Below are 17,500 nucleotides of genomic sequence, written 5' to 3' on the forward strand. Positions count from 1 at the left end.
ACATACAATTGTTCCTCTGCCTGGCAAGATTTTTCCTATTGCGTATTTTGCCAACTGGCACTCCTCATAAAAATGACGGTAAATAGACACCCTAATTTTAAAGGACTACCATTTGAAAAATAATCAGTTTGCTGGTTTGTGCTGTGGAGCCTCGCGTTGCAGACACACACATACACACACACACACACACACACACACACACACACGGAAAACCTGATAAACTTCTCTCAATGCTCTTGTTTGACCACACCTCCTGAGCCACACAATATTTTTCATAAGCCACGCCCACTTTCCTACGCCACTCCCACTTTAAACAATAAATAATTGGAGGTGGTGTGTGGGTCGTGGAATAGTTTTCGGTAAATAAATAAATAATTGGAGGTGGTGTGTGGGTCGTGGAATAGTTTTCGGTAAATAAATAAATAATTGAAGGTGGTGTGTGGATCGTGGAATCGTTTACGGAAAATAAACAAATAATTGGAGGCGGAGTGTGGGTCGTGGAATCGTTTTTGGTAAATAAATAAATAATTGGATGTGGTGTGTGGGTGGGGAATCGTTTTCAGTTAATAAATAAGTAATTGAAGGTTGTGTATGGATCGTGGAATTGTTTTCGGTAAATAAATAAATAATTGAAGGTGGTGTGTGGGTCGTGGAATCGTTTTCGGTAAATAAATAAACATATTATATTATTAGAAATCCACAAAGGCAGAAATGCCGGTGATTCCATTTATTTTGGATCCTTTTCAATTTGGTCAATAACGTTTGGATCGTGGAGAGATCGAAGGTGGAACGACGGTATACACACCTTAAATGTATGTACACACCTTACAATGTATGTACACACCTTACAAACACTGTATACACACCTTAAATGATGGTAAATAGACACCCGATTTTTGAAGGACTACCATTTGAAAAATAAAACCTCAATCAAAAATCGGCTCGAGTAAATTTTTCTAAATATCTCGAAGTGTTTAATTCCGAAGTCTCGTTTCTCTACATTCAAAACTGAAGGACAAGTATTGAAAATACTGTACGCGGTTTTTTGGCCGCTGCACAGCAACGGGTGGTTGCAAGGCAACGAAATTCAAGCGCGCACATTCCCAGACCATATGGCACCTGTTGGCAAAGTTTCATCGAAATCGGTTCGCTGATTCGTGCTGTGGAGCCTTGCGTTGCAGACACACATACACACAGACAGACGGAAAACCCGACAATAAGGGTTATCTCGCATATATAGTGAATCCAACAGACACACAGAGATTGCTGGAATTAAATATATATATATATATATATGTATATATATATATATATGTATATATATATATATATATATATATATATATATATATATATATATAATTACGGCCACGGGTACTGAGTGTATTATGAGGTGGTTAATCCCCGTTTATCCTTGGGAGAGCCGGACTTGGGGTCACCGCTCACAATTAACTTTGTGATATGGTGGGTTGCTTTACAACCACGAACGCCAGTCAGTTAACCACAAGTTCCAGTGTCCACCGTCTAATTGGCCGTTTAACTAAAAGTCACGTGGCTTCCTGAACGGGGAGCACACCCTTGGCAAAGCACCAATCTTATCTTGATTAGATCTAAAGTTGGGCGGCCGAGCATTTACCACTGGTGCGTGCTGACTATGACAGGTTAATTCGTTTGGGAATGACCTCACAGTCGATGTAGGTTCAGACAATGCTGGATCAATGAAAGGAAAGGACAAGCACGAATAGGTTGAGATGTGAACAAGGAATTTATTCATAAGGAAAAAGTAAATAAACTGAAGAACTTTTTATTTATTTGTGGTGAAAATAGGTAAATTCAAATATATCAAAATAATCTCAAGCAAATAAAGAGTTGATCAAACATTGATAGAAAAACAGACAAAGAGCAGATGCTTATTACGATACCTTACTTAACGATTAAACACGAGACAATGGTACCCAGCAGATCATTCAGGGGGTAAATGAAATCCGGTCTCGGCTTACCAAGGTAGAAGTCGTGGTGCGTCAAATATAATGTCCCGAAATGTGTGAGCGTGCCTAGGTCCCTTGCCAGCGCCCTGCCTCGCCGTACACCCACTCGCAAATAGGATCGAACACCAATCGATGTCATGTCGTCACCCCCAGGAACCAGGGACACCAAGAATCAGCTACGCCAAGAGCAGGTCTCGAGCAGAACCAGCAGGAACGGTCCAACCATCACCCACTGTCAGGAGCCATCAGGATCCGCAACCAACGGACAGCTGTAAGGAGCTGTAAGGCGATGTGAGGCACTGAGGAGTTTTGACCAGCTGTCACCAACTGTCACAAAACAAAACTGTGAGGAAAACGGTCCTCCCATCCTTTTTATAAGCGGCCTGTCTGGGCGGAGCCTCAAGCAGACTTCAGCCAAATCCACCTTGCCTATAGACATCGATTGTTGCACGTGACCAACCGTCAACCTCACGATCATTCCTTCCTCGTTCAGCCCGACACGAAAAAGAGCCAGCCAGCATCCACAGAGCTGCCAAACGGGGCGTCAAACGTCAATGGAAAAAAGTGTACGTCAACGTCGGTGAAAGAGGTGGGTGTCGAACATCAATGAAACATAGGTGGGTGAGGTAAATGATCCACAGCCGTATTATTCTGACGGTGGTAAATGATCCACTGTCAGAATAACTGCTCAGGAAAAGCCCATGGAGTGCTTAATCAAATGTCCTGTAAGTCCAAGGTGTAAATAAATTGTCCACCTCCAAGCCAATTTGTCCTGATGGAAAGGGAGTAGACGAGCATCCGTTGGGCTAACGGCTATCTCGCGTGCACGAATGTGTCTGTCGTAAAGAGGAAAATGCCATCCCATAAGAAATGGAATCTATTCTATACCCTTCTCAATGCATCAAAGTTAGAATCCCACCAGACATGGGGATGGGTCTATCCTGGACATGCATTTAGGGACATAATTGAGGACCTAAATGTTTGGATGCATTAGTCGGATCCGATTCTGAAATCAGAAACTACTGCATACATATATACATACATATATATATATATATATATATATATATATATATATATATATATATATATGTATTTGTTTTCATTCTTTTTTTGTTTGAATCTATTTTATTGGAAAGTTTCAATTATATAAATTGAACTGTTTTGAAAACAAGATAACAACCATGCTGTTTCACACATGAGGTACTCCCTTACAAGGATACGATCATCCACCTTTCATACAGCTCTTGTTTTAACAAACTAGTACAATAAAGGAATATTTTTTTACGTCCTCCATTGAGTTCATTAAATGGGACTTGATCTGTATTGAGGTATCGGACTAATGCATGAACATTGCGGATACTCCAAACAGCACACTTAATCATTTATTCATAAAGATTGTGCTCATGTTTAAGATTTTTGTGCCAGAATTAGATTTGGTGTGCACATCCAATCATGTTCCAAGACATATTGATCGGTGTTTATCCAGCAATAATGAACTCCAGTGCCCTCCATAAGTATCGGAACAGTGAAGTCAAAGTTGTTGTTTTTGCTATTTCCTCAATAAATGTGGATTCGAGAATGAAAGATGAATATGAGGCAAGATTACAGAAAGTCAGCTTTTATTTCTTGAGATTTATATGCATATATGTTTTACCATCGTAAAATATAAGCACTTTTTTGTTCAGTCCCCACATTTTTGGCTCGCATAAGTATTGGAACAAATATACGTAAAGTAAATTAAAGTAACTGGTACAGGCCCGTAGGGGCGGGCCAGTAGGTGCGTGCCCATAGGTGAGTGCCAGTTTGTGCAGCCCTCTCTCGCCCTCCTCTCTCATCCCCCTCTCTTGCCCCCCTCTCTCGCCCCCCTCTCTCGCCCCCCTCTCTCGCCCCCTCTCTCGCCCCCTCTCTCGCCCCCTCTCTCGCCCCCTCTCTCGCCCCCTCTCTCGCCCCCTCTCTCGCCCCTCTCTCACCCCCTCTCTCGCCCCTCTCTCGCCCCTCTCTCGCCCCTCTCTCGCCCCCTCTCTTTCCCCCTCTCTCGCCCCGCTCTCTCGCCCCCTCTCTCGCCCCCTCTCTCTCGCCCCTCTCTCGCCCCTCTCTCTCCCTCCTCTCTTGCCCCTCTCTCTCCCCCTCTCTTGCCCCCTCTCTCCCCCTAGTCTCGCCCTTCCTCTCTCCCCCTCCTCTCTCGCCCCTCTCTCTCGCCCCCACTCTCATCCCCCCTCTCCCGTCCCCCTCTCTCGCAGATATTGGTCAACAGATAAATGGCCGTAACTTGGGAACTGCTCGTCCGATTAATATCAAACCTCGAAAAGGCACATCCGCGGGTCCCTAGCAATATTCCTGGCAAGTTTCAATCAGATCGGACCGTCAATCGTGCCAAAAAAGCAAATAATAAAAAATAAATAAATAAACATTAATTGTGACGTCATTCATGATGTCATAGCACCGTGTCTTGTCATTGGTCGACAGATAAATGGCCGTAACTTGGGAACCGCTCGTCCGATTGACATCAAACCTCGAAAAGGCACATCTGCGGGGCCCCAGCAATATTCCTGGCAAGTTTCAATTAGATCGGACCGGCGGTTGTCGAGAAACGGTAGTCGCAGACAAACAAACAGACGGACAGACACACGCACACACACACATACATACACATACACATTGCTGGAATTATAGATAGATGTAATAGTTAGTATTTGGTTACATATCCTTTGCGTGCAATAACTGCATCGAACCTGTGACCCATTGATATTATTTGGTTACATATCCTTTGCGTGCAATAACTGCATCGAACCTGTGACCCATTGATATCACCCAACTCTTGGTATCTTTCTTTGAGATGCTTTCCCAAGCCTTTACTGCAGCCATTTTCAGTTGTTTGTTTTAGGGACTTCTGATTTCATTCTCCTCTTCAGCAAGTGAAATGCATGCTCCATTGGATTTAAATCAGGAGATTGACTTAACCAGTTGTGGTGGCAAATAACAACTCAATCTCCACAATGGTTCAGCAGCCAAAAAATAATCTTTTAATACAAATACGTACGTGCACATACGGGAGAAAATGTAACAATGAAATTCTCAAAAAAACACTAATGCAAGCCTTATAATATTGTTACGGATCCGGGGTGGCGGGATTCTCACCCGACTCTTGGCGCCACCCTCACCACCACCGTCTCTGGGGTTTATAACGCCGGCTGGCTCGGCACAGGCCTCGGGTCACGCGTCTTCAATCGCGATACCAACGTAATCCTGGACCTTATCAGTTGGGGAAATAGAACCCCGGTTACAGACTGGTTTTGTCAGATGCCGAGCGTTTTCTGCCAGTCTGTAACCATTTTGGTTTTATATACCAATCGAACGTTCCTCGACGTGACACAAATTCATCCATAGCGGAAACTTCATACGAACCAACCAGATTTATTGGGGAACATCGGGGAACACAACACAAGAAAAATATTCACGACAATGTTTTTATTAATAATCTTTAACCCGTTCTTAACTAGGGAACCATGGACTACAGGTTTCGAGGGGGTCCCTACCGAGATATGCCTTAAACAACATGCAGACAGAGTACTTGGTGATGTTTCATGGACGAGAGGAAAGTGTAAAAAGCACGAATGTCGCTTGTAACAAGCCGATGTCCATGGATTCGAGCCCCCAGCTCGAACACGCCGCGTGGCAAAATGGCGCTCGCCCTTTTGCCGCAGACCTCTCGCACGCACTCTTGCACGTTCAGACCCCGCGAGGTCGACTGCACCAGAGCGAAAGATCCATGGTGGTATGCTCCAGCTGGCTTTTCACAAGATCCAGCATACAAATCCAGGCCTGGCCTGTTCACCAGACAAGGCCAAATCGAGGTGTTTGGGCTCCGGCAGGCGGATCGGCAGGCGGATCGACAAACGTGTCGAGGACCTTCTCATGAAAGTTGATCGCCCACTCGACATGCAGGCAGCCTCTAGTCGTTTCTCCTGCCTCCTTCACGAAGCAGATCGCAGACAGACACAGCCGTCCCCTGCACAGCAGATCACGACTCCCACCAGTCGTTTCTCAGTTACACCTTTTCTTTCTTGGCCGATGGCAGACTCGACCCTCAGGTTCAGTTTTCTCTCCCGGCCGATTCACTACTGCCTTTCCTTTTCTCGCTCGCCTCGAAGCCCCTGCTCATCCAGCTGATCGCGACTCGACACTCGTTTCTCGGTTGCCTTCCCTGCCTTTCTTTCGGCTCGTTCCTCCCGAAAAACAGACACAGCTGTCCCGTGTACAGCCGATCGGCGCCACCTCGGCGCTCACAGCTTCACCACAGTTTCTTTTTCGTTCGCTCGCTTCCAAGCCATTCGCTCCTCCCCTTCGTTTTTCTTCCTCTTTTTGGCCACTCCCTCTCAGCCGACTGGGCGGGGCCGGAGAGGGGAAGGAAGAAGAAGAAGCCCTCGGCACACCACCACTGTACGAACAATAAACATGCATCCTACACCTCCCGACACACATGTAACGTCCATTTACTGAACAGCCTAGCTAAACATACATTTAATGGGGGATCTGAGCTAATCCTATATTTAGTAGCCTACTAAGGGCCATTTCCATAACAATATGAAACGGGGACGAGTGGGGGAAATGTTTGACCAAGCAGGATAAATGAGAAAAAGCTTTTCATCTGTGAAAGAGTAACTATTCCCACAGTTCGAAATCAAAATAACTGCTTTCTGCTACTGAGAAAGGAGTGAGAATATTCTAAACAATGTAGGCAAGGCCCAAGTACAGCCAATCAGAAAAGAGTACAACAGCCCCTTTGAGATTCCCCAGGGTTTGGGGTTTGAAGGTACAGACGGTTAACACAGATCAAGGGAGTGAATCATTACTCAGCGTTGATAAATAACCACGTTACATTGACTAGCGCTGCTCACAGAACCTCAGCAGCTCCCACAATGTGTCTACGCAAAAAGCCATTATATTCTTTAAATTTGTGAACTTGATAAAAAAAAAATCTCAAGTTATGTTTAATCATGTGCTCATTAACATACTTAAGTCTTCCTGGAACTTATGCAACATTTCCAGGTTGTAACATCGTTTTAATCAAAAAAATGACATCGAAAGCAACTGAAGGCAGATGAATGTTTTACAGAAAGCAAATATAACAGAATACATGGTTAATCATGTTTACAAGGGAATCCTCTCAACTGCAGCATTTTAACAAAGTTTAAATAATATTTGATGATTGAGGAATAATGTCTTTATTCATTCACACTTTGGGCTGGCAACACCAATTACAAATGCTTAAAGAGGAAATCTTCGACAGAGCTGGGATCTTCGACACAGTCAAAAACCTTCCACTTTTTTTCCCCTGATGAACTCCTTGGTTGTGTGGGCAATGTGTTTTGTGTCAATACTACACTCACTCCCTACGGGAGCAACAGGAGGGGTCATATTATCCTCTCTGCTGTATATAGATTACAGTAGATCTAGTCTCGGGTCCATTCGTCTGTGGTGGGCACAACAAGCAAAGTGAATGCCTCAAGGATGTTTGATTCCTCCAGATTTCTTTCAGTTAAAGGTTAAACAGCAGAATACGAGTATCTTTCTTCTTCTTTCGGCTGCTCCCGTTAGGGGTCGCCACAGCGGATCATCCGTATGATCCGCATTGTGATTTGGCACATGTTTTACACCGGATGCCCGTCCTGCAGAATACAAGTATGTGCCTGCTTAAAAAGGCAATCATATGTATTTGTGGTTTAAATATTTTTTTTTCCTTTTGAGAGGCCTCTTCTTTTTCCTTGGTTTCAACCACCACAAAACACCACGATAAGCTAGGTATACATGTGAACACAGCAGTTGTCACAGGAGGAAAAAAAACCCTTTGGGAGAGAGGATATTACGTGTTAATATTGTTTTGTAATAATACTAATATTATGCTATTACCATTCATGTTGTTACCTCCACCACCGAAGGTGAAGGAGGGTATGTTTTCACCCCTTTCTGTCTGTTTGTTTGTCTGCAGGATATCTCAAAAAGTTGTGAGTGGATCCGGATGAAATCTTGTGGACAGGTTGGGTGTGTGACAAAAACGAACTGATTAGATTTTGGTGAAGATCCGGATCTGGATCCGGCTGCTAGAATTTTTAAAGTGATTCTTCACCATTGAGAGGGCTAAAAATGATATATAGCAGGACATCTCAAAAAGTAGGAGATGGATTCAGACGAAACTTGGTGGACATGTTGGGTGTGTGACGAGAAAGAATTCAATTTTGGTGAAGATCCAAATCGGGATCCGGATCTAATAATTTTTTCAGTGATTCTTCACCATTGAGAGATCGTGCTAAACTGACATACAGCACGATATCTCAAAAAGTTGTGGACGGATTCGGACGAAACTTGGTGGATAGGTTGGGTGTATGGCAAGGATGAATTTATTTGATTTTGATGAAGATCCAAATTCAGATCTGGATCAGATAATTAAAAACGTGATTCTTCACCATTGAGAGATCAGGCCAAAAATGACAGTACTGCGGAGCATGAAATTTGAAAAATGCATTGGGACCGATATGTTCTCGTGGATCAGGAATTATGTGGTGAAGGTATGCGCTCTACCGAGTGCCCTGCAAGTTAGTTTTGTTATTATAAGTGGCTTTGGGAAAGCGCCACGGATATACACCTTAACACGGACTTCGCCCAATGCAGGTAACCTTTTGGGGAGTGGGACTGAACCATTAAGTTGCTGCAACCTCCATTGTGTGACTCTTCATCCTTCTGCAAAGTTAGGTTGACATTGGATAAGTAATGACCAGATGTCTCACGGTCAAAAAATCGTCAGACAGACAGGTCAAGTCAGGTATGAGAGCATGCACCGGAGCAGCGCATCGCTGCGTCCACTTTCCGCCAGTACTCCAGGGACCTCCGGCTGGCCATCCCCTCAGCAAATGCCTGGCCCAACTCCATCTCCTTGAGATGCCAATCAACCTGCTGTGACCTGGAGGCATGTGGTCGGCCCATTGGTCTCCTCCACACACGAGACTCCCTTGCTGAGAGAATCTGGTGAGCAGGATCAGCGTCAGGAAAATGAGCCACATGTCCAAACAGCTGCAGCTGACGCTCACGGACTATGTAGGTAACAAATCTGATTTGAGTCTCTCTCAACAACTGCTCGTTGGACCCAAAGTCTGACCAGTGATAGCCAAGGATTTTCCAAAGAGACCAGGTACCAAAGGAATGAAATCTCCATCTCGGATCCCTGGTCAGAGTCCAAATCTCACATCTGCAGAGTAAGACTGGAAACACCAAGGACCTGAAGACTTGGACTTTCATCCTCCTGCATAGGTACTGACAGCGCCACACCCCATGATTCAGTGAACCCATGACTCCCAGGCCTGACCCAGATGTCTATTGACCTCTGGCTCACAGCCAGCAGAGACATGAATATCACTGCCAAAGTAAGTGAATCAATCTGTGACCTCAACATCCTCACCACATACATGTACAGACAAGATAGCAGCATCCAAGATGTCATTGAAAGCATGAATATTAGTTTTGACCTAGGAAACCCGTAATCCCAGCGGCCCCGACTCCTCATTCAGCACCTCGACGGCATCCAAAAGGATATCCAGAGTCTCCGCAAAGATGACTGCATCATCTGCGTAAACGAGGTCAGAGATCTTGACATCCACAAATGATGCACCACAGCTTGATCTCTCTGACATCCTCCCCAGAATCCAGTCCACACAAGCCCTGAAAAGTTTGGGGGCCAGTACACACCCCTGACAAACTCCAGTAACAACTGTAAATATATCTGAGATGGTATCACCACATCTCACAACACTCTCGGTACCAGAATACAGGTTAGACATCAGATTGATCAGTTTTGGTGGCACCCCACAAAGACCAAGAATCCTCCAGAGGGCAGCCCGATTCACTGAATCAAATGCTTTGCAGAGATCAACAGAAGCTGCAAGCAGCCTCTGCTGAAACTCTCATCCGCTTTCGGAGAGGACCCGGAACGCAAGGATCTGGTCAATAGTTGACCACTTTGGTGTAAAGCCTGACTTCTCTGGGTGCTGGTGCTCAAGCAGATGGTGGCGAACCCTATCAAGATACCAAATGGCATATTTTAGGATGATTGTCTTGTGACTAAACCATCTCCCCCACCAGATTTTCTGGTGAGGAGGTGTGTGGATGTGGACACTCAGCAGGATTAAAAACAAAACTTGTGAAAAGGCGGAGGACCTCCTTGTGAGCCAACAGCTATCCATGTCTAGTGCCCAACTGTCTGCGGACATCCTCCTACAGTTAGGTTACTTCTTTTTTTCGGAGGTTGGTGGCAAGATTTTCACTCCGGCAACCGTAAAACCCTTCACGCCACAAAACACACGAAAAACGCAAAGAAAACTGAAAACGCACTCCGTGGGAGTACCTCCTGTGCAGCTGCCCTTCACAAGGCAGCTCACCAGTTGATGGGATTGGGGCCAAGCCTTTGAGACCCCACTCTTTGATAATAGGAGGGAAAACACACGGTAACATTCCCGGGTTGGATTGCGGAAGTGTGTGACAGGATGGTGTTGAGGTGTCATCCACCAGAAGGCAGTCTCCTTGGGTTAACCTGAGGTGGTCCCTTCGGGTGGGTGCCTGGAATGATCTATCCCGAAGAGACGATGATCACCTGTCTGTGTTGTCATGTGAGCTGAAGCGTTTGAAGATCGATATTGCAGTACTTCTGAAGTTTGGAGACCAGGTCATGGCGGGTGGTTGCACCAACTTTTGGTCTGGTTGCTCTGATGGTTACCTTGCCCAAGGAGTTGCTGTAGCTGTGCCCAACAAGCTGACTCCAATGATAATTGAGGTAACACCGGTCAACGAGCATATTATGAGACAGGATTCGTCACTCCTTGGGTGTTGTTTCCCTGCTCTCGGTATATGTTCCGACTGAGATGAGCGATCTTACCCTGAAGGACGCATTCTATGCCACGCTTGAGTCTGTGGTTCATCAGTGCCCCAGGCGACATACTCTTCCAGTCTTGAGGGATTTCAATGCATCGACTGGAACGGATAGGGATGGTTATTGGACTGTTGTTCCCCATGGGTCTGCAACTGTGAACCAGAATCGCACCAAGTTCCTCGACTTTGCAAGAAGTCATGGACTTTGGGTGGCTGGTTCATGGTTTCAGTGCCCACAGGCTCATCGCTGAACTTGGTATTCCAACGATGGTGGCGTGGCAAATGAGATTGACTATGTGCTCGTTGATGGTCGCTGGAGGATGATCCAGAACTGCAGGGTCTACCGGAGGGCTCAGTTTCTCAATAGTGACCACAGGCTTGTTGTTGGAACTCTGAAGTTGCAGCTTAAATCTGGGAGAATGGTACCATCACAGCTTAGGCTGGATATTGGCAAGCTCCAGGATGAGAGGTGAGCTGAAGCGTTTGCGAACAGGCTGAGTGGGGATTTGGGGGGTCTGGGTGCTTTGTGGAATCCTGAAGAGTTGTGGAGTGCCTTCAAGACCACCATCCTTGATGTTAACGGTGGATGGCTTGGAATTCACCATAGGGCGAAGAAGAATTTTGTCTCTCAAGGGACACTGGTACCCTTCACCAGAGTTGTAGGGCCAGGCTTGATGGTGGAGCTGAGCTATTCAGGAGGTTGAGGCGTAAAACTATACGTGTGCTGAAGGTGGACAAGGAGGCCTATGTGCGAGGAATCTGTGAGGTGGGTAAAGCATCACCTGTGGTCAAGTGATTCTCGTCCTGCTTACAGGGGAATTCTCGCATTGCGTCCACCAAGCCCGTTCCTCTGTGTACTGCAGTTATGGCGGAGGATGTTGGGCTCTTGACAGAGGAGTCCGAAGTGAAGGCCCACAAGGCTGGTTACTTCGAGCGGCTGTACCAGGCTGAACCACCAGCTGTTGAATTGGATGTCAGGGGTGTTACTCTCCTTATTGCTCTCCCTCAAATCAACTGTGATCCACCTTCGTTTCTGGAAACACAGGCTGCGGTGAACCAGTTGAAATGGGGTAAAACTCCTGAGATCTGTGGCATTCAAGCCAAGGCTGGTGGAAATACTATACTCATGTCGTTGCATAGCTTTGTGCTCTGCCTGAAACACAGGCATCATTCCAACTGACTGTAAGAAGGGCCTTGTTGTCCCTCTCTGGAAATGGATAGGTGATCGCCAGGACTGCAACAACTACCGAGGGGTGACACTGTTCTCAGTGCCGGGCATAGTCTTTTCTCGGATAATTATCGACAGGGTTCACCACCATCTGCTAGAGCACCGGCACCCAGAGCAGTCAGGCTTTACACCAAAGAGGTCATTGATTGACCGTATCCTTGCCTTTCGGATCTTCACCGAACGCAGATAAGAGTTTCGGCAGGGGCTACTTGCAGCCTTTGTGGATCTCTGCAAAGCATTAGATTCAGAGAATCAGGATGCCCTCTGGAGGATTCTTGTTCTTCATGGGGTGCCACCAAAACTAGTCAATCTAATGTCTGAACTATACTCGGGTGCTGAGAGTGATGTGAGATGTGGTGATATCATCTCCGACTGATTTGCAGTAGTTACCAGAGTTTGTCAGGGGCGTGTACTGGCCCCCACACTTTTCATCGCTTGTATGGACTGCATTCTGGGGAAGATGTCGGAGAGATCAAGCTGCGGTGTATCGTTTGGGAATGTCAAGATATCTGACCTTGATTTTGCAGCTAATGCAGTCATCTTTGCGGAGACTCTGGATATCCTTTTGGGGGCCGTCATTGTACTGAATGAGGATTCGGAGCTGCTGGGATTACGGGTTTCCTGGGGCAAAACTCAAATCCAGGCTTTCAATGACATCTTGGATGCTGCTGTCTTGTCTACACCTGTTTGTGTTGAGGATACTCAGGTCATGGAGAGATTCACTTACCTTGGCAGTGATATTCATATCTCTGCTGACTGTGAGCCAGGGGTCAGTCGATGTCTGGGTCGGGCCTGGGGAGTCATGGATTCACTGGATCATAGGGTGTGGCACTGTTCGTACCTGAGCAGGAGGACGAAAATCCGCATCTTCAGGTCCTTGGTGCTTCCAGTCTTGCTCTCCGAACGTGAGACTTAATTCCTTTGGTATCAGGTCTCTTTCGAGAATCCTTGGCTATCACTTGTCGGACTTTGTGTCTAACAGCAGTTGCTGAGAGAGACTCAAATGAGATTTGTCACCTGCATAGTCTATGAGCATAAGCTGTGGCTGTATAGACATGTGGCTCGTTTTCCAGATGCTGATCCTACTCACCAGATTCTCTCAGCGTGGGAGCTTCATGAGTGGAGGAGGTCAATGGACCGACCACGTGTATTGTGGTTGCAGCAGGTTGATCAGCATCTCAAGGAGATGGGATGGGCCAGGCATCTGCCTGGGGGATGACCAGACAGAGAACCCTGGAGTCCCGGTGGAAAGTGGAGGTAGCGACACGCTTGCTCCGACGCATGCTCCCATGCCTGACTTGACCTGTCTTGCTGCATGGTGAATTCCGCCCAATGAGTTTGGAGGCATTTTCTTTTGCAAAGGCAGACAAAATGTTTCTGTGCACTTCTGAATTCATTCTGCTGCTGCCATCATGAGTTGCATCTAGTATATAAATGTAGTTTGGTCTTGGAATCCCTGTGTGTGTTCTTGTGTCCATCCATTCGTTAACAACTGTCTGATACAAAATCGACAGTGCAGCATGCATGAACGTGCACAGCATAGCAATACATGCATCTACAGTCTACACGCATACACACATACATGTACACGTAACATATAATGTGCTGCACATGGCCCATGCCTAATACGCACCCAAACAGTTTGATCAAAAGAAGGAAGAGAGGAGGAGGGGGGGGCGTGAGAATTTATTTATTTATTTTGATCTTCCTCTCAGTGTGTTGTTGTATATTATTTGGAATTCATCATCTTAAAAGGTTGTGATGAATATACCATTAACACTCTCCCCCTCCTCGCTCCCTGAGTGTATAGCTTGGCTGGTGTCGATACACTGCTTAATTTTATTTTTCCCATGAACAACATTTTTTTTTTTCGCACTTATGCCAAGATTGATGCTCCCATCAGTGAAGCGACGGGTCTTCACTGATGATGACTGATGGGATCTAGTCATATCATCAAAAAAGATGAGTGAGCCAGTTCCAGAAGCAGTCATGCAATCCAAAGCCATGACATTACCTCCATTATGCTTCATAGATGAGGTAGTATGCTTTGGATCATATGCAGTTCCTTCCTTTATCCACAGTTTCACCTTTTCATCGCTTCAGCTTGGATTTATCTTGGTCTCATCTGTCCATAAAACTTTGCTCCAGAACTCTACTGTCTCACCTCATCTTCTTAGCAAATTCTAATCTGGCCTTTCTATTTTTGGTGCTGATGAGAGGTTTGCATCTTGCGGTGGAATCCTGGCCTTTGTAATTCTGCTTTTGAAGCCTTCTGCGAACGGTAGATTGTGTCACTTTCACCCCTGCTCTCTGAAGGTTGTTGGTGATGTCATTGACAGTTGTTTTAGAGTTTTTCTTCGGAGCTCTAATGATTTTTCTGTCATGTGTTTTTTTTGCAGTTGTTCTCTTTGTCTGACCTGCCCATTGTCTATTGCGAAGTACACCAGTGGTTTCTTTCTTTTTCAGGATATTCCAAATGCTTGTGTTTGCTCTGCTCAATATTTGTGCTAATGATTGTAATTTAATTATTCTCTTCTTTCAGCTTCCAAATTGCTTGATTTTCTTTCATAGACGGTTCTCTGTTCTTCATGTTGGTTTATACCGACTGACTCCAAAGGCAGACTCCCAAGGCAAAAGCAAAGGCTAAACACAAGACCAGACATTCACAACTCTTTAATGTGTGAACAATCAATGCAATAAGAAATCAATACAACATCAGTCATTTGTTCCAACACTTATACTTACCTAAAGTGAGGTAACTGAACACAAAAAGTGTTATTGTTCTGCAATGGTAAAACATCTATATTGTCATGTCCCTGTGGTGTAACCCCTGGATGGATGGATGGCCATGCTTCTCCATTGAGGCCTACAGCCGAGACTCAGACATTAATGCATGCGCGGGAAGGAGGCACAATGGCGGAGGTGCAGACGAGCACGGCACAGGGGCGCTGCACCAGGACAGCACAAGGGGGGTTTATACTCGAACCCCACTATAAATACACGGCTATAGCTTCTTAAAAGGAATACATTTAATGTAAATAAACAAATATTTACAAAGAACAATAATTCAAAAGGGGAATGATGATAATGAAATATATAAATCGTCCAGTCGAGGCGCCTCTTCACACAGACTCAAATACAGACAAAGGGAAAACAAAATAAAAAGAAAACCCCTCCTTTCGAGTATTCTCGTACTTAGCTTGGCCCAGAGCTGGTCTTTGTGGAACTTGGAATTGAGGCGCTTCTATTCGCACGCGCAGACGTGCACAACAAAATGGCGCATCATCGCTTCTCTCGTAGCGGGGCAAACGCACACCAGGCAATCTGCTAGCGGCACTCCACACCAAGGCTCAGAGACCCAGTGTAACTGCTTCATGCGCCGATCGTCCTCACTGACCCAATCAAGAGCCAAAGGCCAGCATCTTGCTTCACCACACGAGCCAAATTTCCTCAACACGAATACAAGGATCGTGCCGTTCTCCTCAGCGCTCACCCTCAACTCTCGCCTCTCCAAAAATGCGCAACCCAACCTTCCCTTCGATCACGCCAATATATCTTCCGCCTCCCTTCCGGCTAGCTTCTGACGTCACGCCAATCAATCATCAGCCTCGGGGGTGTGACCTCGCCCACCGTCACCCTCTGAAGGCGGGGCTTTCTGCCCGCTTGTGGTTGTTTTCGGGACGCGTTCCCCACATTTATTGCCAATCTTGCAATTTAAAAACATAGGGAAAAATCACAGAGGGCGATTACATACTGGGGAAGCTTATTCTTAAACCCTAGCAAATTAACACGACAACACCCCCTCGTGTAGTGACACGCAACACTTAAGCTCACAGATTCCCTACTAAGTTACATTGAGATGCCTTCTACACGTTCATGGACCAAGCAACTCTTCACAATGCTATATTCCCTTTTAAATACCTCCATCTTCCTCCCCCCCCATCCCCCAATTGTAACAATACTATAACAGGAGCCATGTCTTTCTGTTTGTCATGTTATATTATAACTTGAGAACGGATTGACGGATTTCAATAAATCCAATGATGGTGGATTCAGGGAACTCTCAGGAAGGTTTGTGATGGGGGGAAAGAAAAACACATATATATATATATATATATATATATATATATATATATATATATGTTTTTTATGGGTACATGGGCACATGTGGCAAAACTGCAAACGCCAACTTGCGACGCTGGTTATCCCAGCACTCTCAGGAATCATTTTTCTTCTTGCCCTATTGATTAGCCATCACAGCAAAGATTGGCATTTCCATCAGTGAAGCGATGGGTCTTATATTCTCGTGTATGCATCATAAAAATATGAAATAAAAGCTGACCTTCTGTACTCTTGCCTTATGTTCATCTTTTCATCTCAAATCCAAATTTCTTGAGTATATAGCAATAATAACAAATTTGACTTCACTGTTCCAATACTTATGGAGGGCACTGTATATTACTGTACATGATATACCATGTAATTGCCACTTATTTTTGTTTTCAGATCAATCCGCAAGCTGTTCCAACACTCTCGGAGCCAAAGCAATGTGTCTGTAAGTGTCATATGCTGGCATTCATGTACAATTTTAACAATTGGTATTTAGTTTGGAGCATCTTGACAAAACAGACACTGCTCATTGCTGTCCCCAATCGGGAAAACGGAAACTTTGCACCTCAGAGCACAACCCGCCTTCAATTTGGGGTCCCAGCTCGCTTAACTTAACTGAAAGGGAGGACTCTTTTTCCAGAAGAAAATGCTTCTGCAGCTGATATTACATCATCCTTTGACTACATCTGGGATTTCTAGATATAATAGGGGCTGTAAAAAACTTTTTGATTGGTGGATGATGGCTGATAACTAGAGATGCCTTAAAACAATCTTTGCACTCTTCTGTCTGCACATCCCCTGCCATTTCGTGAATTGCAAAACAAATCCACCCATGAATGAGCAGTGCCAGAAGATTTCGCAAGATTTATTTGATCAATGAATAAACTAGAACGGCACTCGGTAGAGCACATACCTCCGCCAGGCTGAACGATTTACGTTTTGTATCCCACTGATCGGTTGGATCTGCATCTGAACCTGAACCAAAATTTAATCCTCTTGTTCCTGCCACACACCCAACCTGTCCACCAACTTTTGTCCTAAAATGTCCATAACTTCTGCAATATTCTGCTCACAGACAAACAAACGGGTGAAAATGTTACCTTTTAAATTCCTTTAAATTAAAAAATTTTCACCTTTTAAGAGGTAACAGAACACCAGGAAATTTTCCTTCGTTTTTGCATTCTCTGCCTTTGTTATACAAATAATGGCACATCAGAAGTGAAAGAGAGCAGAGAGGAAGAGTTGAACAAGAGGT

At 45.2% G+C, this 17,500-nt stretch overlaps 1 protein-coding gene across 2 annotated transcripts in view; it reads left to right on the forward strand.

The window, feature by feature from the left end:
• Nucleotides 1-17,500, forward strand: part of LOC147022361 (vacuolar protein sorting-associated protein 4A-like) — a 64,923-nt gene that overhangs the window by 40,919 nt on the left and 6,504 nt on the right. For both annotated transcript variants that reach the window (XM_085893196.1, XM_085893195.1), the window contains exon 8: nucleotides 16,642-16,690. In XM_085893196.1, coding sequence (XP_085749322.1) covers nucleotides 16,642-16,690 — 49 coding nt within the window. The remainder of the gene's footprint in view (nucleotides 1-16,641; nucleotides 16,691-17,500) is intronic.

Source organism: Eptatretus burgeri, chromosome 8, assembly GCF_056783735.1.
Source record: "Eptatretus burgeri isolate ZD-2024b chromosome 8, Ebu_testis_v1, whole genome shotgun sequence".
Taxonomy (NCBI): Eukaryota; Metazoa; Chordata; class Myxini; order Myxiniformes; family Myxinidae; genus Eptatretus; species Eptatretus burgeri.